Consider the following 25,611-nt stretch of genomic DNA (forward strand, 5'->3'; position numbering starts at 1 on the left):
CCTCAAACTTATGGACGCTGCGTGCCAGCTTTTCAGCCAGCCCCCTCTTCTCGGCAAACACTCGCATGGCAGATTTCTCATTGACATTACGTATTCTCACTGCACGCGCGCGGTAGTGTTGCAGAAGTCCCGGGGCTCCTTTTTCATTGTTGGGTGCTGTTCTCGTCGTGAGGATTGCATTCATGAGGCTGAGGTAACGCGCAGCTTCTGCCACTGTCGGGCCTGAGTCGCCTGTGCTGTTGCTTTCCATGTCGTCCTCATCATTGTCACTAGTCGACAATTCGGCAACAACAGGGGCAACGATGGCGAAAAGTCGAACCTTGCAGCCGACATCTCTTCGCGGTCGCAGCAGCGCTGCCAAGCAACTTCGCATTCGAAATGCCACACACCGTAGTCAACAGCAGATCCCTGTCGCGTGCCAGCGCCGACTTCTTCGTGTCACATTCGATAGCACGGACGATGTCTAATTTTTCTTCTATGCTGAGCACCCGACGTCTTTTTTTTATCCGAGCTATGGCATGACGCGAGTCCTCGCTTGCACGATGCCACAATGCTCTCTGGCCCGGCGCCGAAATGATGTTGATGCGGCTTCACGCGCAAACACACAGGGCTCTTGGAGGCCGTTGTTCCGATCTCTGAGGCTTGTTGTTCTGCTGGGCTGCCCGATGGAGACGACACACAGCTTTGTTTACGTGACGAGAAGGGGAAACGCTACGTTTTAACCGATGCGTACGCAATAAGCTGGTATGGCTTATGCGGATACAAAACACGTTATGTTCAATGGCCGTTGAGTTGGGGATTTGACTTTACTACTTTTAAAATGAAACTACTGTTTAAGTGGGTACGGTTTAAACGAGCTTTTACTGTATATGAAATAATCAATCTATAGAGAGTGCTGCAGATCAAAAACAACCACACTGCGAAATGCATGAAGTTGGACTTATATGACTGCACTGCTTTCGTAGCTTGCAAAGGGTTACCTGCTAAGCATGAAACGGACTATTGCACGTACCAATTTATACATTTGATTTAGCTAAAGTGAAGTTTTGTTGCAGTATGTCTTCGATGACAGACTAAAGAGAAAGGAAATCTCACGTGCAGGGCGTATGCAAGCCGACACATCGGCAAACGACCCGGAGCTCAACAACCGGCTGGAGTCCCTCTGTCTCAGTGTCACCGAGCATGCCCTCGGAGGTTCTGGTAAGACCCGTTTCACGGCCAGCTTCTGCACTTCCCGAAACCTTGCAAACCTCTTGGCGCATGTTTGCCAAATGTATACGTGTTGGCGCTCGGAGGGAAAGAAAAGCTTTGCAGCAGGAAATTGCATTGGTTAATGAGAAGTTTCGTTTCAAGTTTTGATTCTTTGGAAGCAGATGCAGTAAACCCTCATCATAACGAAGCCGAGTTACTCAAATTATTGCTTCATTCGAAATTTCTCCCAGACCCGACCCAAGCGCATGTGTTTTAAACTGTATTACCCTAAGCATACAGACAAGCGGCTCAGCTTCGAGTGAACTGTCGAGGGGCGTGCCTTTTGTGCTGAGTGAAGTGTTGCATGCGGGGCGAGCAAGCGACCCTCTTCGTCGCCAGCATAAAAACTAAATGTAGTGACATTCCTCCTCTCCTGGCATCTCCTTCTGGCCACACGCGCCTCTCTTCACCGCTTGCCCTCTCAGTTTGTTCTTTTCGATCCTGGTGACCACACCGCGCAGCACACCGATAGTTGCGATCGCCAGGTCCATGATCACTGTGATCGCACACTGGGATCAAGAGCGGCTGTCGTGAGCTCAGTCACGCGACTCCGCTCCACCAACAGGGAGATGTAGATAAGCCTCACACCTCCTCACCTGCCCTCGCTCGCCGGCTTGGGTGGCAGGATAAAGGATGTCACTCCCTTTAGTTACGTTTAGAGGGCTCATTTGTGCGGAGTGAGCAAGCGACCTTCTCTATCAGCATATTCCTTTCCTCCGTGCTGCACCTGAGTGTTGTCAGCGGCGACTGCCGATGTGGAAGTATTGCGCAACGAAAAAGACAAACGTTACTCTGCCCCGCTGTCACGCTCCCACCGTGCCCTAGGTCACTTGAACCAAGACCCTATTGGCTCCCTCCCGCAGCTTGCACAAAGGAGCCAGTTGTGACCGAGAAATTCGATTGATCGCAGTCTGGCTCGATTGCAACTGAAGATGTGCCACTAACGCCTGTATTAGACTTCCGCGGAGTTGTGCTTTTTCAGCTCGACTTTTTTAACTTTTATGGAGTAGTTGCTTTTGTTGAATTACCCCTTATGTCGAATTTTTTTCGTTGCCCTGTCCACTTCGTTACAATGAGGGCTTACTGTACAAATTTTTTGTTGCTCCCCTGGCACTGGGTTATGATGAAACCGCCACACCATCCTCAGTCTTGAAATGTCCATGTAATACTGTTGACTTCCATTAATTCGAGCCAGGCGGGATCGATGAAATTGATCAAAATATCCGGCAGGTCGAATTAAACGATGTAGAAAAAATTCTTTTAGAAGTATTTCCCAGACACTAACCCTCCCCTGAATCAAATGCACGCCTACTTTCTGTGTCGTCAGAGTAGAAAACTAACGTAAAAAATTGGATTAGTGTTTCTAAAAAAAAGTAAAAAACTCGCTTTTTATGTGAACTTCAACTACACTAGGGACGAGACACAGAGGTCTCGTCCTTAGTGCAGTTTTACCACCTAGCCTCCCAACACACTCTCCTCGAGTTAAAAATCTCGCCCTTACCTGATTTTTTGGCAAGGAAAATGACCAGTGCTGTGGTTTCCTTCTTTGCAGATGGCATGCCTCCATTCTAGGCACCAATGTTTGCCACCTGTGCTGGAAACATGGCGGGAACGATTGTCTGTCATCGTGCCAACCTGTGGCCTCATCAAGCTTCTCGCTCCCCCCACCTTACTTTCTTTCTTGTTAGTGCACGACCTTCTGTGAAGACCGTCTTCATATTTCCCTTCTCCTCTTCCTCTGCATCGCCCCTTGTCACCCTTATCGCAACCAAAGTTCTTTGTTGACGTTGCCGGCACGACAGGCTTCCTGTTGATGCCGCTGTTGGTTGTTTGCTTTTTTTTTTCTCCTCCCCGAAATCATCACCTGCCTATTGCTCCTTAGTGTTTACGACGCAGTTCTTATGAAACGGTGACTTTTATCGTGAGACAACTGGCACGTGCGAGTGTGTGTGTTTGTGGGCACGCCATTTTCTTACCCTGCCATGATTTTCTTCATTGTTGCCCCTTGTTCAGTTGATCCTTTCTTTATTTTGTTGACGGCACCTAGGTCCTATCCCTTATATTTGTTTGTTTTTTTTTACCGTCACCTCTGGCTGTTGTATCGTGTATCCACACAGCGGAGTGAATCCTTGTTTTCCGTGCTAGGCATCGCATCACCCAACTCCACGTCACGGATTGCCGTTGGCAATGTCTCGTCCACGGTGCGCACAGACGAGAAATGCCAAGCCATTTCTCGCATCCGTATTCTGCCAGTCGAACTAAGTTAACTTAACCTAGAATGCTTTCTTTGTCTGCCAATAAGCAGTGTCCTTTTACCAACAAGAGCGCTTTTGAGTTTTAGAGGAAAGAAGTACCTTTCAAATTTTAAAAATAAGAAAGAAAGCCGTCATCACAGCCAAACCAAAGTTTTAGTTATCGAAATTTAGGTTGTGGTGCCATCTATACAAAGGATAAATATTCGTAATGTATGGCCTGCGAGATCGAGCTGGGCATGCTGCCACATCTTGGAGGCCACGTACAGCTAGTGCAGCCTCCGTTGTTAGGCCTAAGGCATCGAAGTTGAAAAGTGGATGTCGGAAACAGCGCCGAATGGTCAGGAATACTTTGCTGTCTGAGGGTCGCGACACAAATTTAAAGCAAATACCAGCATCGGTTGGGAACTAACGGGCCCAAACAGTGCACCGTAACAGCAGATGTGAAGGGGACAGCAGCCACTTTCAGGCGCTGTTATTTTCTTGTCTCGTCCGTCATCTGGATGCTCTTCGCAGCAGGACGGGCTGCGAAAACGTTGTCTCTAGAACAGTTGTTTGCGGAGTTGTTCGCCGTGTGGATACACCATTACGGGCAGTTCAGCGATGACAAACTCCTTCCGGCCATCTGAACTGGCCGAACGTGAATCGAAGGCTCTGGCTTTCAACTGTGACGTTGGAGACTTAGCCTGCCTCGCTTTTTGATCCCGAGTGTGAATGTTACCTGTCGCTCCCTCGATTCTTTGCCGATTGCGCCTTGTTGCGTCGTCACCGCAATTTGTGCGCATCACCTTTGAGATGTGTGAACCCGCAGTTTTACGTGCCTTAGTCTCTGATCAGTTGATCACTGCTGCGTGCGCGCGTGTGTTTGTGGGAGAGGGGCTCTCTCCGAAGTGCGTGTGGTTGTGGGCAGTCTTCCAAGCTGACTTTTTTTTTTAAGTCCTCACCCCTTCTGTTTGCATATCTGTTTCGATAAAGCCACTTGCCTTATGTTATTGTTTGCGAGTGAGCGCGTAAAGATGAAAGGAACTTGTCACTCGCATTTCTTTTTAAGTGCCTTCCCCTGTGGTGCACTTTTTTATGTTCGGTTTTTAGCGATGTCTCCATAGCTGACGGGTTGGTTGGAATAGCGGCGCCAAACTAGAATTGTTAAGAACCAACCACGCATTGGCCAGTCGAGGTAAAACTCTGCAGTTCGATGTGCTGCGGTGACATAGACTGTTGTGCTAAGCTAAAGTGTCGGCTTGGACTCTGCAGTAGTCCTGTGTCTTCGTTCACGTGCCGGTGAAACCTAAAATAATGACCTGCAGCATTTCTTGTGTTCAACCTATGTCTGGAAGCAAGGCTTTCTTGAAAAAACCTTCTATTAGGTTTCATGTGAAATACAAGCGCATGAATGCATGTACGTGTGTGCACGTGTCCATGTCACGGACACTTTGGGCAAGCATGCAGAACAATATCCAAGTGGCAGGACGGCACACACAGCCTTTGCCTTCTGGTAAAGAAATGCCACCTCTGGTTCTAATAGAGTCTTGGCATTTCGTATCGTTGCCTGCGCCCTGTTTTAATTCTTTTTTTTTTCTCTTTCCCGTAGAGCGTGCGAAGCACAGCGCACTCATTCAGAGTCGCCAAATGGATTCTGCCGCATATTTTGCGCGGTCAAGTTTTCTTTGTATCGTGTGTGCTTCTGTTTGCACCCCGCAACATGGGGGGGGGGGGGGGGAGGGCTAGGACTGTGTATGTATACATACATATATATATAAATATTATATATATTACAAATATAACATATACAGTGACTGTACATAACTGTGGCCAGGTGCCATACACTAGTAGGTAAGACACTTCCGAGAGGCAGAAATGGCCGAAGAATCGCGTGTCGATACCTTTCTTGTCGTCCCTCCCGCGAGCTCCCGTCACTGGTCAGGCGCAAGAACGCCGGTTTGCGCAAACGAAAGGAAGCATTTAAGAGGGCTGCAGTATTTGAATGCTCCAACGTAGCTGTTGATGCTAAGCCGAGGTAAGCCCCACACCGGGCCAATGTCGGGCCATGCTGCCCAGGTAGGCCTTATGTTGGGCTTACACTGGTGGCACACATTGTGCTACTTGAGCCTTGCAGAGGTTCTCTTCTTTCGCCTCCCCCGGATTGTATTACTTTTTGTTTTTCTCTCTCTCCCCGACTGCCCTCTCTTTGAAAGAGAGTGAGAGAGAGAGAGCTTGTTTCACTATCTCCTACCCTCCTCCCTTGCTTTATTTTTTTTCGCGCAACGCTGCAGGACCGGTGTTGCGCGAGCCACAAGGTACTCACGACGAAGAGCGTCTGCTTCTTGAAAAGAATTGAGAACAACCTCCTGTGCATTTTGTGACGAGTCGGGGCCATCCGGCGCAGTCGGCTGCTGCTTAGAAGGGTCAGGAAATGAACCGGACGTGGTGGTCACGTTGATGCGAGAGAGTTTTTGGAAGTAGCAGAGACTTGTCATGCCCGGGTGCGGCCGACAGGGCCTGTGCATTCTATGAACCCAAACTAGCCCCGAGTCATTCCGTTCATAGTGCAGATAGCATAAATTGACCAATGTTGATATTGTTTTTTTTCTACAACGGATTCCATTGAAACAGTTGTCAAAATCCACTAACAGTGACCATGAATCTGCTGTGAAAAATTGCAGCAATAAAGACTCCCAAGTATTTTAAATGAGTACCTTAAAGGCCTGCAAATATACATTTGGGAAAGGCAGATACAAAGTGCTCGTGTTGCATCGATAGCAGCATCATTATTGAATATGTTTTAAAACAACATCCATGCTTTACAAGTTGTGCCGTTAGGAGTTGCATGGACGGTCATCAAACATATTGTCACAAATATATTGTTAAAGGGCACTGCAGTTCACATTTAATGTAACGCACAAGAACAGCCAGAATCTGCCAACGATTTGTGAGTGCACATTAAGCACGTCTAAAATTCATGTGAAATTCAGAAAAACAGATTGCAGTGTGGTAAGGGATCATTCCTTCCTCTTAATGAGTCAAAAGTTTGCCGTATATTAGTTGAAGCTCCCTTTAGATGGCAATGCAGATGCTAAGTTCGCTATTTTCACTATTTCTAAAACTTCCTGTGTGCTTCCAAAACTGCAGGCTTCATCGGTCAGAACATGCAATGAACACCTGTCAGAAAGAGAAAAATACATTTGTGTTCTAGACACTGCTCAAGTGTATTTGCTTTTTGTTTTCGTTCTTTTACCGCAAATTTTAGTGAGATATCTGTAATTATGAAAGTTTGAATAATTCTCTCATACTCTGTTTGGACTGCTAGTAGTTTACCTTACATATTGCTGTAAACAGTGTTCCCGTGTAAGACATGATCACTTAAGCGTCTAATTAAAAAAATTAGGCGTCTAATTAAAACAAGTTCAGTTGCAAGCAGGTCAGTGCAACTGTGTGAACGCAGCCCGTGGTGTGTTTCACTTCTAAGGGGTTTGAGAGAATGGAAAGTGCAAGCAGCTAGGATTTGCAAAGGGGACCTTGTTTTCTCAAAAAGTATTGCCAGTCGAACTGAGCATGTGCAAAACCTCATGCTGATTGTGGGTATTTTACGTGCACTGTGGATAGCAACCAACAATCATGGGTCTGCCATTTCCGAAAACTCCCTAACGTTGTATGTGTGGCGTATCACAGTGGCAATTCCAGTGCATACTACGAAGGTCATGTGATTTTTAAAGAAAGCACCAATGATTGCACTTGCTGCTCCGAGAACGGCTTTCTTTTTCACAGGCATCTCGGAGGCTGATGTGCGATGCTGCTAGAGAGTTTTAGTGAATGGCAGACACAAATAGCTAAGAAATGCAATGGGGACTATCCCATTCTGGATTCCCAATGGCACTGTGCATGTGCAAAACCCAAAGCTGGCTCGGATTAACATGTGTGCATTGCACGTCGCTCGCTTTGGGTCTGCTGCTCCCAAAAGCTTTCTTATTTCAGATACGTGGTGCATCAGAGTGGTGATCTATTCCGGTGCACAATACAAAGATGTTAGCAGAATTAAAATTTTTTAAGAGAAATGCCTGCTGTCCTAGATCAAGCTTCTTTTGCACGTCTTAGAGGCTAGTGTGCGGTGCGACAGGACTGCTCCATTGTCTTTTGGTGTTGGACTTGAGCACATCAAACATGGACTGGCGCCGAGGACGGCACCCCTCGTTACGTAGCCGGCAGAGGTGGCACTGATGAGTAAGCTGACAACATGCCTCAGATGTGTCGTTGAACGCTCAAAACCTGTACGTCTGTCAGGAGATGGTTGTGGAAGCCTTCCTCTGTGTGCACGTGTGACGAGGAAGCAGCGTGCAACTGATGTGACTTGCACTTGCGTGTTGCTTGCACTTCTGTCAAGAGAGATGATTTACGAATAAAGTTTATGACATCATTGCGACCGTTGCACTTCATTTAGAGCGCAGCTCTTGGGCGCCCGTTACTGCGTTGTCCGTCGGCGTGCCTCGGTGGCGTTATACCTCGTTAACCGAACGATCGAGCACAGCGGGAGATGAAAGCGAACGCGGAGCGCAGTGTGAAATGAAAGAAAGGCGCGCGAAGAGGAAAGTGGAGAAGCGGAGGGGAAACCGCCTGCGCATTCGCCGAGTTGCCGGCGGCCACGGTATCCGCCGCCGCGTGGGCGATCTCATCTGCGCTTCCGAGGAGGAGGGGGGGAGCAGCGTGGCGTGAGGTGCGGAAGGCTACGCTCTTCCGCGGCGACAGCTGCTAAGTGAGGTCAGTCCGCGGTGCCAGCTTGTGTGACGTGGACCACTGCTGCAAGGGGCGATGGCGAGCGGCAACGAGTACTGCTCGATGTAACGCTCCCTTGGGTGTTGTCGCCGGTGGCCACTGGTGGTACGACTTCCGCGCGACGAAGGGCCGCTATCGTCGCCGCTGGAACGAAAGCGTGAGAAGAAAAGCGTAGTGTTGCGCAAGACGGGCTGTGCGGCGACGATGGCTACGATATGGCGCCAGGGTAGCGCACGTCATCTGTATGGAAACTGCGCGCTACTCGCAGCGTTCTCTTCCTAATATAAACCGTGTACCTATATATAGTCATTATACGAAATATTGACACGCGATATGAAAACACGTTTAGAGCTGCGCTTAAATTTTGTATTGGGGAGTATCGTTAGCGTCGGTGAGAGTTTTCAATTTGTGGGTCTTTGATGGTGGTTTGGCTAGGATGCTCTGGTTTAAGAGAAGGCATTAGCATTAGCTCTTCCCCCTTTTCAGATGCATGTGAAATATAAATGCTTTCATTACACAACCGTTGAGCTGATCTGAAAGAAAGTTGATTCATTTAAGAGAAATCTAAATTCTACTGACTGTTGAAGACAAGTCTTCATTACGGCGTATTCGCATGAAATTGCTGAAATTTAGCCATACAATACTCCGTTTCAGTAGTTCCGTGCAGCAGAGCCAAGGCTACGCAACTCGCGAGCGCAGATTCCTTCGCAGCGAGATTTAGCGCCACACCTGTAACGACTAAATGGACTTGACGGGTAGTTGGAAGCATCTGTGCAGGTTTCAGGGCTGTTTATCGCGCGATTTCGCTTCGTTCCCTTACGGAATAATGAGGCTATACAGGTGAAAATAGAGTTCTCCACTTGTTCGAATGAAAGAGCAGAGAACACAAAGAAACGGTAATGCAACGCTGTCGCACAGACATTAATTTGCATTTAAAAAGTAGAAACAATTGATCTCACAGTGACTAAATTTATGCCTGTAGTCAGAACAACATCGCGGAGGACTCTCCTAGGTAGTGCTTCGCAAAGATGGCGTCCATAGATTTGCTTGTGCGGTGTCATTCCACGCTGCTCTGTTAAGCGAAAGGAACGAATAAGTTGGCGTTGAGCATGCTTGTACCACCGCGGAAGGAGTGCGGTAAACGTGCACGAATTCTAAATGGGAACGTACTCGCTTGCGTATGTCGGCGCGTGGGTGTGACGAGAGGGATCAATAGATGGCGCCACCAGTTCGGGCGACACGCTGGCCGAGTGCTCCTTCTGAACCCTCCGCTTCCACCGTCTGTACAACACTCCCCCTCTCATGTAGAAATGTCTTTGAAGACGCACACCTTTTTGGTCTCGGAGCGAACGTGGAACGAGTTTTTCTACCGTTGCTACCACAACAGCCGATCTCGCTACGCAATTGCAGTCTTGGTAGATGCTGTCGCTACCAGCGCTGCGGCACCCGCCATCAAAGAAGTCGCAGTTTCGCCCGAAGGATGAAGCATGGATTGCAGTAGCAAATTGCAGCTATACGAAGTAAGCATAGTAGTTTTATCGACCGTATAAATGTGTAGTAAACATTTGCTTACCAACTAAACTAACTAGAATGGTGTCACGCGCTCATAGGAAAACAGCATTATGAAACGTCGTTCCAGCGCAGTAATGAACAAGGACGAGAAGAGAAAGACAACACGAACGCTAATTATGGAACGATGTTTCATAATGCTAATCACAACCAACTAGCCCAGCTGTCCATACTTAGCATAGGAAAACATCTCGCTCGACGACCGCGGACACTCGCCGTCAAAACGCGGGCGTCGGGAAGAGCGGCAGCGCGCGAATTGACCTCGCGTCAACGCGAAGTGGCGAGAACACGGCGCGCACGAAGCCATCAGCACTCGGCGCACTCTTTTTTTTCCCATCGCAGATCGCGTTCAGGATAGGGCCCGCACGGCCGCGCCATACGCAGCCGCCACCGGAGTGAAACGGCCCCCGGTGTTTTGCGTGCGCGCGACGGAAGACGGCGAGCTTCCCTTGCGCGCGCGATCCAGCCGCCATACTCGGCTCATCCTCGCACGCTTCCACTTGCACCCACAGCATACTGCGTATGGCCGCGATGCTATCGGAACTTGGAATTTGCACGGAACATCACGGCGACGCCGACGGTAGAAATGCGCCTGGAAAGTCCATATAATTGCTATCGCAATAAAAAAACAACAACGAATAGCCTCATCATTTTTAGAGCCTGGTTGGGGACAAGCTTTCAAGAATGAATGGCTGCCGTGTGACTAGCTCTCCAAAAAACGTCAAAATGAATAGTTGCCTAAACAGGTCGGACGTTGTGGAAAAACAAAAACCCAGTGCCTTTCCACTCTGTGAAGAAAGATCACCCGCGAAAGCTGTGTATGTGGGCCTATTAATGGCGAAGTGCACCTCCGCCGCGTGTAGGCCCGGTATTTCATTGTCTTCGGTATCGGCCCGCGTATGGGGCGTAGGGTGTCTACCAACCGGGAATTCTCGGGGATTTTGGGTAGTCTGGAAAAAACTCGGGGAATTTGTGCATCTATCAGGCAAGATTAGCTGTAATTTTATTGAAAGGGTCGAAAGTCGAGGTAATGCTGGCTCGAGTAACAGACAGGAGTCGTGATGAATCGTCTTTGACGCCCCGTCGTCAGCTGGAGGAGTTGCTAGTGTACAGTCAACGACCCACTTTCCGGATTCCCGATAATTTGGATGCCTTCGCGGCACCACCACGTGCCCCATAGAGTTATTATACACGCGTGCAACCGGTATTTCCTGTCGCATCACAAGCACCGATATGCCCAATACGTGTACCGGCAGGCCTTCAGAGCGTTTTCGAATGTGCCTGGGGCGGTTTGAGACCTTGAGGGCAGCAAATGAGATGCATTTATTTGTTCCAACTGGCCGATTTTTCTGACGTTCTCGCGGCCACTAGGGAGTTCGATAAATCGGACGCGGACTGTGCAACTGACCAAGATACTTCAAGTGGTCTGTGGGGCGAACGAGTGGCGGAAGGAGGACAGGAAGAGAAAGGACCTACACATTGAGGAAAATGTGTTGGGCTGCTGAGCACGAGGTCGCGTGATCGAATCCCGGCCACGGCGGCCGCATTTCGATGGGGGCGAAATGCGAAAACACCTGTGTACTTAGATTTAGGTGCACGTTAAAGAACCCCAGGTGGTCAGAAATTTCCGGAGTCCACCACTACGGCGTGCCTCATAATCAGAAAGTGGTTTTGGCACGTAAAACCCCAAATATTATTACATTGAGGAATGAACGGGAAAGGAAGCGTGCCGCCGCCATTTTGAAGGAGCTTGAGCTCAAAAAACAAAGTGCTGGCTGATGCCGAGATGCAGGTGTCCCTCATCCAAACCGAAATAAAACTCTTTAAAGCAGTGAAACACAACACTGAGGCGTCGTGGGCGGTTTGAGAGTATACGTCGGGACAATTGAGGTTGACTTGCGGGCTGTTGAGAGAGAATCTCAATTGTGACAATGTTCGGGCCTCATACCACTGAGCTTGCTATCAGTTGATAGGAATAGCTCATATTCGAAAACATTTGCTTCTGTATGCATCTCCTTTTTATGCGTATTTGAGAATGTCCGACTCGATTTGCAATTTTTTTCGAGGACATTTGCTGTGCATTTACTAACCCCTCCCTTCTATGATCTTTTTGAATATCATAAACACTACGTCTCGGTATTCGAATAGGACTAAGTCTTTTCTTTTATTTTTTCATATGTTTACTAGAGAGTGACAGCATCAGGCGATATGGTTTCAGCCCGTGTTGACACAAAACAGTTCTGCATCACTCAGGGAATTTCGCAAAGGCACTCGGGGAAAACCTGGAAAGCTCGGGGAATTTGTAAATGTCAACTTGACAGACACCCTGGGGGCGTGCTTAACGCCTGCTTCACCTCCACCGCAGTAGAGAGCTTGCGTGTACAACGAACGCGCGCATATCACATGCAGGCTTGCGAGAGCGACAGCGAGCGTGGCGTCGCGGCGATGCACCCTCCCCTCAGGCAACGCCTCACTGCGGCAGCTGGTGTTCCCTTTCGAGCGCTCTGGGCCGCCGAGGTGCGCTCCTGGTCGGGTTTAGTTGGTACGAGTGTATTGAAGGGGCCGGATGCGGCGGGAAGATCTAAACATTGCCTACTAAAGCCTAAGCATTCTTTGCCACCGGAAAGGCCACGGGTAGACGCGCATAAGCTAGGCAAAGCAAGTAAGCAAAGCTAAGCAAGAACGAAGCGCAGCCGATCCACACAATCCTTACGCATTAGTAGACGATTCTCTGAATTTCTGTAGCTTTTACAGCGAAGCTTCCAAGGGCCACTTCCCCCGGGATCGTGTCCGTGTGTCGACACAAAAACCGAGCCTTCGCCTCCGGCGTCCGCGTCAGGCGCCACCTGCGTTCGTGCCGTCGAGTACGCGCCGTGATTGACGCGGCCCTACTTAGAATAAAAATTGGAGGACGCTTAAGCTTCGCCTTCAAGAGTGGAACGCGACAGCGTTCCCGTCGACCCGCCAAGGGGTGTAAGACAATGGGCTACGGCGCAGCGACTACGAACCCCGCATCGGACGCGGTGAGCGTCGAGCAACGCAGCATTCGGCGAGACAACGAAATGTGCGCCTGAGCAAGCGACGCACGCCTGAGCCTTAGAAACAGCTCGTTTCTAAGGCAACACCGCGTTCACTAGAGGCGCTTTTGTACCGCTTTGAAGCATCGAACTCGTGGCTCAGTATAATAAAGAAAAAAAAAAACTCGTGGCTCAGTGGTAACGTCTCCGTCTCACACTCCGGAAACCCTGGTTCGATTCCCACCCAGCCCATCTTGGAAGTTGCTTTTTATTTATGAAGTGCCTGCAGTGATTTATCGCTCACGGCCAACGCCGCGGATGCCGACGCCGACGACACCGGCTTTTCTGCGACACGAGCTCCTTAACGCTATCGCGTTAAAACGTCGTTGTATCACTAACCCATCGTGCTTGTGCGTTTGTCGAGATCGCGCCAGAGCTCCCATCGTTTGCCCTTTGAACTCACGATGGATCGTCCGCGTGCCGTTTGTTTTCGGGAAGAACGGGAACGAATGCGCGAACGGGCACGCAAACGTCCCGAAAGAGCTTATACGCCGCCGAACTTAGTACAGCCAGCAGCGTTACGTCCGGTGGTTCGGAATCCGCAGGCCACGACGAGGCCAACGCCACGGACGACGAACATGCCACCGAAGTCAAGCGGAAGCGCGGGGTGCATCAACGGCACGCCTTTGGAACAGTTCCCGGGTGCGCCGGCGAGGTTCCGACTTCGTGGAGAACTTTCACAATACTTTCACAGCTTTCACAGTACGCAGCTTCGCTGGTCTTCCGTCTTCCCCGGAGTAGAAGGACTGACCAGATTTTTTTTAAAATACAATTAATAGTACACAATTCCAAATGAAGTATTACCGATCTGGGATTTGTTACGTAATTGTATTTCTTTATATACTTGAATGTTAATGTTCTCCCTCGACTAATGTCCCACACGTGCGCTGTATGCGTTGTAAAAAATTTGGAGGACGCTTATAAGTTTTGCCTTTGAGAGTGGACGAACGCGATAGCATTCAAAGATCCCCGACTGCTTCTCACGCTTCGCGGCAACTGCAGCTTATGTAACCGTGATGTTTACCGGGAAACGCTGCCGGAGGACGCTGTGCCCGAAGGCGAATTTACTGGTAGAAACGCGGCCTCTTGCGTGAACCGATCCCGGAGGTAGTGCAAGGCCGTGCCAATAAAATTAGATAATTTTCGGCTTTCTATTATTTACAGCGAAGCTGTATATGGCTAGGGCTCCGTGGATATTTGTTCTCAGTCAACAAAATCTATCGTCAATGGCTCATACCCCCGTAAGCACTCGTACTCCCGTAAGCAAGCAAGAAATGCAATGACTCACAGCCCCGTAAGGCACAAGCACTCGGCGAGGTGAAGCGAACAGGGCTTACATTCTTTCTAATCACGCATACAACATACAGAACAGCATGTCGAAAACTGACCATGAATGGCTCATACCCCCGTAAGCATGCAAAAAAGGCAATGGCTCACAGCCCCGTAAGGCACAAGCACTTGGCAAGGTGAAGCGAACAGTGCTTACATTCTTTCTAATCACGCATACAACACACAGAACAGCATGTCGAAAACAGTGATCATCAATGGCTCATACCCCTCATACCCCCGTAAGCACTCGTACCCCCGAAAGCACTCGTACCCCCGAAAGCACTCGTACCCCCGAAAGCACTCGTACCCCCGCAAGAAAGCAAAAAATGCAATGGCTCACAACCTCGTGCACTCGTCAAAGTGAACAGTGCGTATACGCCTGACACACGGACACTCTAAAGGCCTTTAGGTAAGGGTACATCTACCGGAAAGGCGTTCAAGCGCAGTGACGCACGATAAAGGAGTATCTCCCGATAAAGGCAAAGTTCCTTTGCGGGAGAGGAGATCGCGCATATACTTTTCGAGCGGGAAAGGAGTTACTGTCGCACACAGCGTGCACAACTCGTCAATAGAAGGAAGCCTGCCACAACTACGGTGCCCCATAAGCATTGTTTTACCTTGCGAAAATATTTTAATTTTTAGTGGTAATGCGGTTTGGTCGAATTAACTCTAGCCATAGTCTCAAAGGCTCGCGTCACGTCGCTAGTGCCTCCATGTTGAATTCCGGCAATGTCAATTCCTGCGTCGTGGTGAAACGTAGACCCACTTTCCGCGGTTGGCGGCTCGAGGGAGCACTGCCGAAGCAGTCAACGTGAAGCACGCTCATGATGAGTGGACGTTTGATGCTTTCTACTTTCGCCTTGGCTGCGTTTATCTCATCTTCAAGAGATCCGAGAGCGACAAGCGTCATAGCGACCTCAACTCTTGCTTCATCGGTAGCGTTTCGCTGAGCCATGATGCACATGCGCAGTTCTTTCACGCGATCACACTTGTGCGAATTGAATTGAACGTTGAATAAAACGCGTTACGCCTGCACGCACGAAGGAAGGAACAACAAAGACGTGAAAAAGGATGACGGAAACGCTGCCAGCACCAGAATAAACTACATGCACAGCTATTCCAGGCCCCGAACACTGTCAAGTTCAGCTAATGCCACACAGAGGGCGAAAAAATGACCGCGTGGCGCCGCTAAAGAAACATGCATAGTATACCAATTAAAAAGGTTCCCCGTGAGCCCATTATCTCCCGTTAGAGGCGGCGTAGTAAGCGCAAGGACTCGACGGGAACCAAAGGTCAGTGGGTCGCCTCGCATGGGCGCTCACGGGAAGAGCAGGTTGATATGGGCTGGTCTAGTTTTGAAGTGAGGGAAGCTCGCAGTAAAATTGAGTATGAAGAACGGCTGAGGGAATATGGAAGAAAGTAAATGGGCTGGGAGAGTGTTCAGCCCCTTTGGAACGGGGCGGTGGGTTGCGCCACCAAGCTCTTGCTACTATACTGCCTAATATTCTACCTAGATTAAACAACGAAAAAAAAAGAAAAAAGAAAAAAAAAACATGAACTACCACGCCCAAATTTTCTGATCCTCTATAAACTGTGCTTTTGTACGTCTCCATCTTTTGTCGTTTCCCTACTTTTCTTCCACCAATCCTCCAATCGCCTCTCACTAATGTTTATTGCGGACACGTTTGCTTTACCACTGCTCCCTCTGAATCCAAGGACTTCAAGGAGGCCAGTGGTGCCTAAATCGACCGCTGGGTAGACGTCTTCACATTCTGATAAAACATGCTCCGTCGTTTCCCTAGCTTTACCGCAGCAAGCACATGCTTCTTCTTCCTTCTTATATCTCGCTTTAAAGGTGCGTGTTATAAGGCATCTCGATCTCGCTTCGAAAAGTAATGAGCTTCCCTTTGAGTTATCATAAATGGTTTCCTTCCTGATTTCGCTCATGGCAGGTTTCTTTTCCATTGCCGCCACCCATGAAATTAATTCAGCCTCTATGACTTTCCGCTTGACCTTCTTTGTTGTTGTGTTGCCCACCCTACAGGCCGCATATTTGCTGGTAAGCTTCCTAGTTCTTTTCCTCCACTGTGAATCAATGTTTTTCCTGTACAGATACGACGCCACAGTTTTGCCGGAAGGCTAACCATCGATTGTGATAGCAAATACGTAGTGTTGCGTACTCCAGGGTAGCGTACCGTACTGCTGCCGAGAAGTAGCGGCGCCTGCCTATCGAAGCTCGACCGACATTACTTATTGGGTAGCGTGGCTTTGTCGGCGGGCTGCAGGCATCCGGTAGATCATGGCGACCAAGCAGGGGCGAGACGATTTGCTAGTGCGAAACTTGCACTGTTTATTCAAAGGTAGTTGAAAGAAAATAAGAAGAGCATGAAGTATGAAGTCTCAAGTATGAAGTCTCAAGTATGAAGTCTCTCAAAAGTACATTTCGGAGCCCCTAAAATAGGCTCTCTACAAGTGTGGGCGGGATCTTGCTTCCGTCGATGACACGTGACAGGCACGGAGAGAGGGCCCCTCCTCCTGCAATACCGAGCACGGGCAGGAGAAGTCGATCCTCTTTTCGACGAATCCGGGGAGAAGGTCGGGTGAATGACCTCTCCGGCGCCGTGGGGTCCGGCCAGTAGAAGGTAAGGGCATGACGTATCACCCACGGTGCCACGACCAAGTAGAGGGGAAGGGGAGACGATCTGTCGCCCATGGGCTCCGTCCCAGAGGAATGACCTGTCGCCACGTGGTGTCAGACGCCAACCCTAACAGCATCTCCGGCGGGGGAGGAAGATCCCGACGTGTAGGGGCCAGCAGCCGCTGTACGAGGGATCGGCGTTTTCGGTATCAGGATTCCCCGTAGAGGTCACGAACCCTCCGTTCGTAGCAGGTAGATTCCGGGGAGTGGTCATCCGTCCTCGTGGCGCTCTTGTGACTTTTCTCCTTGGTCCGGTCCCGTGAAATTTGTCTTTGCAAGCAGGTCTCGCAACTTTTCGTCTCCTGTGTGGGCAAGCAATCACCCCAGAACAGTGCCGGACCCACAACCACAAAGCAGCGAGCACAAGGCCACTCTCCCCCAAGACACACCCGGCTTAAAAAAAAAAGAAGAAAACCCGCTACACCTTTCCCATTTCCTACGCGCGTCCTCCCCCCCTCAACACTAAAAACAGCCATTTCTTGAAAGCGTTAGGACGTGGTTATTAAAATCAGCTAACAATCGGCTTCACTTCGGAAAAACATATGAATGCACGAAAAAAATGCCACGGAAACCCGGATGAGCATGAGGCTTTCGATACTCTAGGGGCAACGACTTAAACCGTCCGCATTGCCGTTAAGCTTACCCTTCTTGTAGCGAATATCGAAGGTGTACTGTTGAAGAGCCAAGCTCCAGCGCGAAAGACGACCGTTTTTCGTAGACATAGACTGCAGCCATGTGAGGGGACAGTGGTCAGTCTCTATGGTGAATCTTGAGCCAGCGATATAGCAAGCTAGCTTCTGTACCGCCCAATCTACGCAGGCGCATTCCTTTTCTGATGCACTGTATGCTTCCTTACGAACTGAAAGCTTTCTACTGGCGTACAGTACAGGATGTTCGTTCTCGTCATCTTTCTTTTGACAGAGCACCACCCCCATACCCCTGTCACTGGCATCACACTGAAGAATGAATGGCTTAGAGTAGTCGGGCCCGTTCAACACTGGCTGACTAGTTAGTGCGTTCTTCAGCATACTAAAAGCCTTTTATTTTGCGTCATCCCACTTTACCGTTTGTGTTTCTGTTTTTCTGAGAGCATCCGTTAAAGGACTCGCAATCTCGGAATACCGCGGGATATATCTTTGGTAATAACCCGCCAAGCCAAGGAATGATCTGATGTCCCGCTTGGTGCGTGGTTGCGGGAAGTTGTCTATCGCGGTCAGTTTAACCTCGGAAGGCCGACGATGGCCTTGCCCTATTACATGACGTAGATAAGCTACCTCCGCGCGCCCTATAATTGGCATTTGGGAGCCTTAACAGTTAAGTTGGCCTCTCGTAGCCGACACAACACGGTTCGCAGGTGTTGCATATGGTCCGCCCATGATGAAGAAAAGATAGCTATGTCATCGAGATAGGGAAGTGCAAAGTCCTCCATTCCTCGTAGCACCTGGTCCATAAGGCTAGAGAAGCAATATGGCGCATTCTTCAATCCAAAACTCAGGACTTTCGGACGAAAGGTTCCCATCGGGGAAATAAACGCTGCAAGCCTGCTTGCCCTCTCGGTCAATGGAACCTGCCAATACCCTCTGACTAAATCGAGCGTAGAAATGAAATTACCCCTGCTCACTTTCTCAAGCCTTTCCTCGATATGCGGTATTGGATAAGTCTGGTCCTTCGTGATTAAATTGAGCTTGCGGTAGTCGATACATGGCCGCGGCTCTTTTCCTGGGACCTCAACCAAGATAAGAGGCGAGGTATAATCACTCTCTCCTGGCTCGGTTACACCTAGCTCTAATATCTTGTTTATTTCAGCGGTCATGACTTCACGTTGACGAGGCGAAACGCGATAAGCTTTCGAACGAACTGGGTCCGACGAGGCTAACTCGATATCGTGAACGATCGCAGTTGTCCTGCCCGGTGTGTCTGAAAATACGTCTTTAAATTCAAACACGAGTTCCCTCAGTTCGGCCCTTTGATTGGGATTCAACTCCGCCTGTTCTACTAACTTATCGATGGTCTCGTCAATGTCTTTTGTCTCCTTCACTGCTAACTCTGGAAAGTCGACAGGCATTTCCTCAGATTGGTTATTCAATGAGGGTTTCTCGATCATTCGCTTTTCCCCAAGTTCGAAGCGTCGCGTGCGAGCAGTCCTGTCATAGTAATGCTCAGCATTGTTTTGTGCTTTACGCATTTCCTGCCCAGCAATCATTGTGGCAGGGCTTACGTTTAACAACTTTCTCCTACATTCTGCCTCTCGTGACATATCAGGCTCCGCTGCTCTCCTGGTTTTTTCATTAGCTGGCGTACTTTCCGCTTCATCCCCTATAGGGCTATCCTGTTCAGTACTAGTTGACCAATCAGCTGTCAACCCGGTTTCTTTCACCACTGGACTTTCATCCACTGCTTTAGCCGCGAGCTCCTTTGCCTTGGAACGAGTTAGGGCTTGCACTGTTCCCTCACTAAACCCGATTCCCTTGCGTCGTAGCAAATCCTCTGATTTGTTAGAAAACAAATACGGATACTGCGGCAGAAGATGTGCCGAGACGGCGGCTTCAGTACTCTTCAGTACTCCAGTACCCCGAAAGGGCCTTCAATACGAATTTTGGACACCGCGAGACAAACACTGGAGGCCTCTACGGCTTGCCTTATCGAAGCACATTCTCCCGTCAACTGGCCTTGCTTTACGTATGACGGATGCACCACGTCCATCGTGGCTGCCGAGTCGCGAAGCACTCTACACGGTTTGCCGTTTACCACGAGGTCTCGAATGTACGGTTCGAGCAAGTTCAGATTCTCTGCGTTACTACTTAGTGACATCAACACTAGTTTGGGATTTCTGCATCCCACGGAGATATGCCCCGTTTGCCGGCAGTTGTAGCAAACTACTGGTTTCTTGGCCTCGAAAGCCTTTTTCTTTTGCTTTTCTGCCCTCTGTTCGGGTGACACCTTTTCTCCTTCGTTGTCCTCGTCACTACTTTTCCCTGAATCTGATCTTTCCTTTGTTTTATACCGACTCGACTTTGACCATCGTTTTGGCTTGTCGGGTCTGCATTTATTCATCTCCTCCTTAGGAGCTTCGCTGCCTTCGTCCGCACGGCGAGTTACGTACTCCTCAGCGAGATCGGCCGCTCTCGAAACAGTGTCTACGCCTGGCCTATCCTGAACCCAATGCTTGATGTTTGCTGGCAGCCGGCGATAGAACTGTTCTAAGGCAACGCACTGCATTGTCCTTTCGGCAACGCCGAGTGCACCCTCTTCTCTGAGCCATATATTTTCCTTCAGGTTTACCTCCAAGGTGTATGCAAAATCTGAATATGACTCACTTTTGGTCTTCTCGACTTCCCTGAACTTTCGCCTGAATGCTTCCGCTGATAATCTATACTTTTTAAGCAGGGTCGCTTTGACTTCATTGAAGTCCTCTGCTTCTTCTTTCCCCATGCGGGCGATAATATCAGCTACCTCACGTGGCAGTAACGTAAACAAGCGTTGCGGCCACGTGTTTTTCGCGAATTCTGCCTTCTCACACGTGCGCTCAAACTGTACCAAAAAAAGACCTATGTCCCCTCCTCCTGCGCAGGGTGCCATCAAGTCTGTCATTCTGCGCTCGCTTTCACGTGCCTCTGTGCTAGGTCTTTCGCTATTTTTTTGCTTTCAGAAGCTCAATCTCTAGGCGCTTCATTTCGAGTGCGTCGCGTGCAACACGGTCGCGCTCTTCTTTGGCCTCACGTGCGGCGCGCTCGCGCTCTTCTTTTTCCTCTAGGCGCTTACGCTCTTCCTTTTCCTCTAGGCGCTTACGCTCTTCTTTTTCCTCTAGGCGCTTACGCTCTTCTTTTTCCTCTTTCTCGAGGCGCTTACGCTCTTCTTTTTCTTTAATGCTCTCGAGGCATTCCGTCAGTTCCTCGTCGTCTGCCCCGGTCGCTTCGATCGCCTCAATGATCTCCGGCTTTCTCTTTGATTCGGCAATTTGGAGGCCCAACTCTTTGGCCAAGCTCAACAATTCCGGCTTCTTTAGTGCCTTCAAGTTCATGGCTGCCCTTAGTGCTGCTAAACCTTCACTCTATACAACCTTGACGTGCTCAAACTTCCGTCAACGGTTTAAAGAAATATCACTGCTATGTACTTTCCAAAAAATACGTAAAAGCCAAGTGATATCTCAGTGAAGAAAAGCCGTGCACTCACCATATGCAGTCATGATCCAGACACCTTCCTTCCGAACGTTGTTGCCAGGACGAGGAGCGCCGTGGGAAGGTCACGTGACCCGGACGCCGTATAAGTGCAGCGCTATATTTTCCCTCTCCTCTCCTTGCTCGAGTGTTTTGTTGCACTTCACGGCGATTCTTGCTCCATTTCGGAGCATATTTAGCTTCCCGTCAGATGTGTAGGCTTTACAGGGGAAACAGCCCTGGAAACATTTGAGACATGCACCAGGGAACATTCCAAGGGTGCCATGCAACGGTGGCATAATAGAGTTTGTCAGAAATTAGTTGAGTTTACAAGGAGTACAGATGTATTGAAATAGGAGCAGAATACACGTTTCTGGATATATATATATATATATATATATATATATATATATATATATATATATATATATATATATATATATATACCATTGGCATTAACATTTATAATACTAAGACGAAAGCACGAAGTTATGTACAAATAAGTATTTGTGGCAGCTTGCTGGCTTCAGAGCAGCACTGTCGAGTGTGTCAAAGGAGAAGAGAAAATGCGTGAGATACATGAAATATTTTATCTAGATGTCCTAGGTCCCATTTGCTAGGCCGTGCAAGAATAAGCGCCGATGTCATTCTGTAGTGTCTATTGAGACGTGGAGATGCAATGGGCAAGGGTACTTTCCGTAAACGTCCAGTTAACTCGTAGCCAAGGATTGAGGCGCTTTTAGAGCCCGAGTCAGTTTAGAAGTGCCAGACGGTCTACGTTTATGTCGACTCGTGCGTTGGTAAACGTAGCGTTTCGTGTAAGGAAGTTCTATGGCACACGATCACAATGTTTCTTCGGAAAACTACAGAAAAAACCAAGCCCTCTGTCAGGTTGAGAACGACACGTTTGAAAACGGAGAACACCGTGTGTTACCAGGCGTTTATTTAGCACTGCAGAAGGTGCCAGGTCGCTACCATCGCTCGACAATCTGGCATCCTTCTTTGACCTTCGCTAATCGATACTTAACAGAAACAATGCGTGTTTCTAAATAACCGGGTTCATCCCTCTAGCAATAGGCAACGTATGCAAGCATTGCAAGCGCGCTTCTCCACACACCTAGTTTCACCTAATCATGACCAAGTTTGGGATAGGATCGTAATGAAGGTGCAGACATGCGGGCTGCCGAAAGCATCCCTGCTGGCTGCCTTTCTCGCACAATACAAGCTTTGCAAACTCCTGTCCCTAGTTAAACAGTGCTACTAGCTGGAAGGCGGCCATCTCAGGGCAAATATAGCTGTGCGAAAAAGCATAATTCGACCCGCATATCGTCTATAGAGCGGGTCTGTCGGCTTTAGCTGTCACAGTTGGGCGTATATAATTCTAATCAAAAACGGGAGTCTATGGGGATCGAGCACCAATATTACATTAGTAGTTCAAACGAATCCAGTATTTGCTTCCTTCGCCGAGGATTTACCTTAGTGCCTCAACTTATTACAAGGCACGAGATGCGGCGCGCTAGCTGTGCAATTGCATAAGTTAACAAGAATCCGTGATAACGTAGGCAAGCAAGCAACAGTCAAAAAACAGCCATATAAGTGAAAATATTATTCGTGATAAAGATAGCGTGCACTTCAGAACATTAACCTATTGGGCTAGTCGAACACCAATTAGCACAGGAAGTAGACTATACTCGCGACAAGAACGGGCAATGTATCAAGCCTGTAGCCCTCGAAGCAACCACCTCGGCCAACGTGAAAACCAGCTAGAACCTCATCCTGGTAATCCGCTGTTTACGACGCTGAGGCGTTAGGAAGTCCGACAATAGTATGGCGCCTATGATGACGTCGCCTGGAAATTGACTCTTCGCTCGAGCCGGTACTGAAACGTAACGAGCCTTAAATAGCTCTCAGAAGTCAGATCGGGTACATGCGTTCGCAGTCATAGAGTTTCTCACTATAACACCTAGAGGGTAATTTGGCGCCACCGTCTATGGGAGTTTCTTAAGGGGGCACCGTGCCGTCATGGGAATGACGGTATGTGTGTCTGCGAGGCTCGTGTTGGCTGGTGTTGTAAGAGGCTTCGTCTAAAACGTGGATATGGCTACGCAAATAACGTGTTCTCAAAGTAAAATCTTCATAAAATGTTTCCATTCACGCATATTACATCTTTACTCACCCACAATGCATGACCAAGCGAACAAAAGCAAGAACAGACGACCAATTGTTTCAAAGCGAGCGAGAACTTTGTCGTCTGTCCTCCATCTTTAGCGGCCCGCTGATACTTTTTACGTAACATGTAGTTGTGCACACAATAACAAGTTCTCATAGTTAAACAAAACATGTTTTCGCGTAATAATAAAGCTAAAACAGCTTTTCACGTGCTGTTTTAGTAGAAAGTGAATCATTGTGACAGGCGGAACGGTACTTGCCAAGCGCGTCTTCAAGGTGTCCTGTCTCTACGAGAACGATGCCAATCCGAAGTCACAATATACCGGCATTCTCATGCATACCACAGCGCAGCAGCGCCAGATTTCCCTCTAGGTAATGTAATGAGAAACTCTATGTTCGCAGTCGACTCAGGTCTGGTGGACACTATCCGAACCACCGCGCGGCGTCCGTGACCATTTTGTGGGCGTTGGAGGTGCGTTCAGGGGGCTTAAAGATCCAGGCCGCGTTGAGCGTCTCGAGAAATGCAGCGATCCATCGAAATGACAGAATAGAATTATAAATAACTGCACAAAGAGGCAAGGTTTCAGGAGTGTAGCTGCATAGAGTTTCTAAATAAATACACTAGAGGGAAATGTGGCGCTAGTGTCTACGGGGGCTTTCATGAGCGTTGCCTCAACCTGCTAGGGAATGATGGGAAGTACAGGCTTCGGATTGACTTCGATCTTTTGACTAGTGGCGTTTGCTTGCGACGCAGTAAACAAAGCTATACTCAAATATTATAGCGTAAAATCTAATTTTATTTCTGCAGTATGTTATATAATGTACAACACGCTACATAAGCTTTGTATGACTTTGAGATGGAAGCATGGTTTACTATGGTTTATCACCAGGACCATGACCAGGACACACCAGGGTATGCATACTTGTGCGATTCTGTTCTCGATTTAACGCCACAGGATAATTATTTATTTATTTTTGCAACAGCAATAACAATCGTGCATGTACTTATATAAAAATACGCATCAAGTATTTATGGAAATAAAAATGCTGTATTGTGAGAAAGTGTGGCGCCCTTGAGCGGAATGCTACAAGTGTCATCTGCTATGACGCCTGCTTGCTGTAACCTTTGTCGCAGACGACAGGCACTTGCGAACTCTCTCGCTCTTTCAAAAGGCTGCGTCGGCTGTCACGATTGCTGAACGTCTTCAAGTACTTTTACGCACACCTGCTGCAGTGCTAACTAGGACGCTTGTGGCCTCCTACGAGTATGCTTCATTATATTTTATATTGATGTACCGCTTCCGAAGCGTTGGGGCGTGGCTTTGCATTTACCAATCTTGCGACACTAGACTACAGCCAGGAATCAGCAACCTTTCCTACCACAAGTAAGTTTGTGTTCTCAAAGTCCTAAAACACGCATCTCGAAGAGCACGTAAATGGGCAATGCATAATAAAGCTTTCAATAAAATTTGATTGCCAAGCCACTCTATAGAAGTACAACTGTCTATGTCTTGTATCAGTAGTGCCTTCTTTTTCCTATTGTGAAGTTTCATAAAGCATGTAACGCTAGAGCGCCAGCCTAACACACTTAACAAACCAAGGCCCAAACGGTCACAACATGTTCTTTCAACGTTTACGATGCCGTCGCTTTCTCGTCAGGGCTTCGGCGCCACACCGCGACACAAACATCGTCCCAGTCGCTGGCGCAGCGCGCTATCGCCACTTCGAGCAACATAACAAAGGCAGAGAGCTTTGCGTTGTACTGTCCCACTGCAGCTTATAGCATTTGCGCTTGGAGCGAAACGACAACTGCAAAAAAAAAAAATAGTTGTAGACTAGTTCGCCAGTCAATAGAACGTCAGTCCGAAACCTGTACTTCCCATCATTCCCATGATGGTTGAACAATCGCAGCGCCAGATTTCCCTCTAGGTATACTAATGTGAAACTGTGTAGCTGCGCTCCGTCACGCCTTCCGTCTGAGAAGACGCTGTCTTTTCGTACGCGGCCCTTGTCTGCGCAGGAAAGTCCTTGAGACTTTTTATGTTTAGACTCTGCTTCTTGTTGGATGCAATGTAGGGTTTATTTAAATATTAGATTCTGGCGTGTTACGTGCTACAATCACGATCTGATTATCAGGAATGCCGTAGTGGGGTACGCCGGATTAATCATGACCACCTAGGGTTCTTTAACGTGGAGCCAATGGACGCTACAGGGGCGTTTTTGCATTTCGCTCCCATCGTAACGCGGCCGCTGTGGACGCGATTTGATCCGCGGAGATCGTGCTTAGCAGAGTAACGGCAAAGCGATTAAGCAAACGCGGCGGGTTTTCTGTAATCAATTAC

The 25,611-nt window shown here is 48.6% G+C and overlaps 1 protein-coding gene across 5 annotated transcripts in view; it reads left to right on the plus strand.

Moving 5' to 3' along the window:
• Positions 1-7,917, plus strand: part of smg (sterile alpha motif domain containing protein 4 smaug) — a 129,702-nt gene extending 121,785 nt beyond the window's left edge. For all 5 annotated transcript variants that reach the window (XM_075699416.1, XM_075699418.1, XM_075699417.1 and 2 more), the window contains 2 exons: positions 1,102-1,200; positions 2,804-7,917. In XM_075699416.1, coding sequence (XP_075555531.1) covers positions 1,102-1,200; positions 2,804-2,823 — 119 coding nt within the window. In that variant the 3' untranslated portion in view covers positions 2,824-7,917. The remainder of the gene's footprint in view (positions 1-1,101; positions 1,201-2,803) is intronic.
• The last annotated feature ends 17,694 nt before the right edge of the window (positions 7,918-25,611 follow it).

Source organism: Dermacentor variabilis, chromosome 7 (assembly GCF_050947875.1).
Source record: "Dermacentor variabilis isolate Ectoservices chromosome 7, ASM5094787v1, whole genome shotgun sequence".
Lineage (NCBI taxonomy): Eukaryota > Metazoa > Arthropoda > Arachnida > Ixodida > Ixodidae > Dermacentor > Dermacentor variabilis.